At 60.6% G+C, this 3,616-nt stretch overlaps 1 protein-coding gene across 2 annotated transcripts in view; it reads right to left on the bottom strand.

The window, feature by feature from the left end:
* Positions 1–3,616, bottom strand: part of LOC113203753 (pH-sensitive chloride channel 2) — an 11,602-nt gene that overhangs the window by 6,502 nt on the left and 1,484 nt on the right. Inside the window, exon 1 of one of the 2 annotated variants that reach the window (XM_052272042.1) lies at positions 3,370–3,395. The exons of the other annotated variant lie outside the window; for it this stretch is intronic. Coding sequence (XP_052128002.1) covers positions 3,370–3,383 — 14 coding nt within the window. The 5' untranslated portion in view covers positions 3,384–3,395. Of the gene's footprint in view, positions 1–3,369; positions 3,396–3,616 lie in introns of those variants that run through there. 2 annotated transcript variants of the gene reach the window in all.

Below are 3,616 nucleotides of genomic sequence, written 5' to 3'. Positions count from 1 at the left end.
CCCCCCTTCTCTTCCTCCCCCTCGTCCTCCTTCTCCTTTGCCCTTACCGATTTCCGACGCAATAACCGACTATTAGCGAGGGCAAGTCATTAATTAGGCTGCTGCGAGTCGGACTTGGAGTCTGTGGAGGTCTCTTCCGGTGCGCTATGCCTTGACCGTGGGGCCGCCGATGATAAACGGGTGCGGGTACCCGGTCGCCTACTCACTCGCATCCGGTTCTGTTCGGTTCGGTTTGGGTACCCGATCAGCATCGCATCCGGTACTCGACGGCGGCGCGTGTTATCGGTCAGCTTTTGGCCGCCGCCGCCGCTCGCGCCGCGTCGGTTGGCCACCAGTTGGGTACTCAGATCGATCCGGTTTCTCCTCCTCCTTCTCTACACTGTCGAGTGTCTGGCAGCCGCGGTCACTCAGCGCCCCGCCAGGTGCCACCACGCGGAACGACGTCATGCGCGAACGATACAGATTATCTGAACCACAGACCTACCGCACCTGAATGTACGCCCAGCTATACTGCTCTGCACTTGCCCTCCTGCCAACCCCCTTTTCTCCGCCATATTTATTTCTTCCACCGCGACATGAAAGACAAATATTTATTTTGCCGAGCACGATCACATCGGACGCCCCCGTCCATGTGAGGAGTATAGCAGTGCTGTTGCAACATTTCCGGCCTCCTGGACGCATGCTCCTCCTTATACGGCTCAGCCACCTCCCCGCTACTCCCCGCTACTCCCCGCCACGCCCGGCAAATGTGGTGCGGGAAGGCAATTAGAAGCACAGAGTGGCGCGCAGTGTCCCCCCCTGATTTGTCGTTTAAAGCCCCGCGTGGTGTCTTTTTTGAGGCGGCTTGTGGCGATCTGGTTCGTGCCCGGATCAAAGGGGAAACGGGAGCGGGTGGAACGAAAGAGTATAGAGGGAAGGTGGGGATCCACCACGTAGTAGGCTACGACGAGCCGTTTAGGGCAGTAGTACAGGAAAATGCGAAAGCTCTCTGGTCTTCGTGTCGGTACGTAATACAATCAGAACACTTTTCCTCATTGTTTTTTTTTTTGGGCTCAGATTGCATTCATTGTTTGCGCCTCTTCTTTCCCTTTTCCTGGTTTACTTGTCAAGCTTTTAGTACAATGACCCCTCCGTCTCTCCCCAAACACCATACAAACTGGATCCCGGGCTTGCACTCCGGCCCTTGCTCAGGCTCTTGTTACCCGAGGGGGGGGGGGGGGGGGCTGCCGGGTCTTGTGCTGGGACTCAGTCAGGGGCTGAGAGGATCAACCCGGCACCCCTCATCAGCAGCCGCAGCCTCTCCGTCTCGCTCACGCCGCCTGTTGCGTCGCGTTGCGAGATATCCGGTATATGCCGACGAACGTGGAAATCAGCGGGAGACGCGTCACCGTCCCCGCCCCCGTGACGCAGTACTATATACCTGTTTGGCTTTAAAATAGCTGCGATCTTTATCATGAAACCGAAGGTGATGGGCAAAGCGGGGGCGGGGCGACCCTTGGGGACGTACGTTAAGGGACTGTCCAGAAAATACGTCCGTTTTTCTCAGTTTAATTCGGCAAATTCGGGGAGCTCGGCGCCTGTGAAACTTGGGGTAGGCCACCCCGCACTACACGCATGCATTGCATGCTCGATGTTGCCTACCTACGAGGCGTTATGAGAGCGTGCAGAGGCTGAACTTTACAAGTTCCTAACAGCGACTGACGTACGTGCTTTCCGGATGTTTTACGCGCTTATAAGCGCGTAAAACGCGTCCATCGTGGCAGCGGGGCGCGGGAGGACGACCGCCCTGGGCGCGACGAGTGAAAGGTGGCTGTTAAGAGGGAGGGTCCCCCTTCCCCTCACCGGGAAACACGGGGTATTTTGATTGGTCACACGGAGCGCGTCATCGCTCTCCTGCCTTTCCTCGGAGGCGGTTATGGTGTAAGGTAAGGTAGGGCCCCCCATACACAGCTCCCTCCCGCACCAAGCCCGGCGGCAATGTCCCCGGCGTTGGCGCGCTCCTCGGTGACTCCTCCCGCGGCCCGCGGCGAACGGCAGCGGCACGGTGTAGTGTAGAGGAAGCGAGGCATTAAAACCGTTTGAAGAGCGAGGCAGAGGCGCGCGTTTTTTTCCGCCCGTCGCCGGCGAGAAATTCCTCGAACGCGTTCTGAGACGGGCGGCTTCCACACCTGCAGGTGCGGCGCAGGGCGCCCTGGAGCACCCCTGCGATTGCGGAGGTCGCGTGCACCCCGCGGCCACAGGCGCGGGCGGCGGTCGGGGGATAGGAGACCGCAACGCAAGTCCGAGTCCCTGCGAGCCCTGCCCTCCCCTCCTTCAGGTGTCGCGGGCGAGCCGAGCGGGGGGGCCTCGGCGGCGGCGCGGACGCGCATAAAACGACAAGAAGAGCGAGGAAGGAAAATGCTCAACAAAACGCATGCGTCTTTAAATGAGGACACGAGTAGCAGCCAACATGTCACACGCGAGGGCGCGACGCGGGCGGGACCGGCGGCGGCGGACAGCCCCCGCGTCCCGCACCGGCGCGCCACACGATAAGGGAACCAGTATATGCGAACGCATTCTCGATTTGCAAAGGTGCTGCCCCCTGGCCTGGCCGGGCTGCGATTTGCAACGCCGGAAGTAGTCTAGCGGCCTTGGCTTCCGAAGAAAACCGGCAAGGCGAGCGGGGAGGAGCGGTGGGCGGCAGAGACACAGGGCGGGCGGGAGCGGGAGGACGGTGGTGCTGCTGCAGGACAATAATAAAGGCGACCGAATAAATTTGCACTCGAGTCCTTATTCTTTTTGGCCGAGTCGCCCTGCTTCTTATCTACGGGAAGCTTTAGCGACACACACGGCCTCCGCGCCGCCCTGCAGCAGTAGACGGGCCCACTGAACCCGCGCTCACGGCGAGGTGTGCGGGGGGAGGGGGGCGGGGGAGAGGCAAGGCCTTCCCTGACAACGATATATACTGATTTTAAGAAGGAGCCGTCAAAAAGCGCGTTATTTGTGCGTTCTATGTGTACGCGCGATAAGAAACAGGGGAGGCCTCGTCCGCCGTCCCCACGGCTCAACTCTAAACTCGACTCCACCCGCCGCCCGGCCCGGGCCCATCGTGTGCTGTTTGTTGACAGCGTGTCGGGGAATCGGATCGATCCCGATCCCGACCCTCACCAAAACATAGAATCAAAGACAAAGGGAGCGGCAGTAGCGGGTTTGATTGATTGGGGTTCCAGCAGGCACACGCACTGAGCGCGCGGGAGCACTCCCCCTCCGACTCGTAACTCGTACACGCGCGAGCACGCGGCGAGCACGACCTTGAGGTCCTCGGGATGCTGCGCGCGCCAGCAGCGCCAGCCGCAGGGCCGGCCGGGCCCAACGGTAAATATTACTCACCGGCACATCATCATTCCTTTTCTCCTCTCCTCTATACTTTACACCGAAACGGGCGACGTAGGCGACGTAGCCGGCGCGGGCCCCACTGCAGCAGCAGCATAACTCCCTACCTCCCCACGAACCGCCCGCCGCAGGACCACGGCAGGGGCCCCTACGTGATGGAGGTGGCTTTGTGTCCCCCGGGCCCGAGGGCTCCTGCTCTTCGTCGGACTCATTTGGCTCATATTGTTGCGGAAGGCCGCCCGCC

This window comes from Frankliniella occidentalis, unplaced genomic scaffold (assembly GCF_000697945.3).
Source record: "Frankliniella occidentalis isolate FOCC.00 unplaced genomic scaffold, Focc_3.1 Scaffold184, whole genome shotgun sequence".
Classification (NCBI taxonomy): Eukaryota; Metazoa; Arthropoda; class Insecta; order Thysanoptera; family Thripidae; genus Frankliniella; species Frankliniella occidentalis.
The sequence above is the reverse complement of the archived record's forward strand: the minus strand, read 5'-3'. Positions and strand labels throughout refer to the sequence as shown.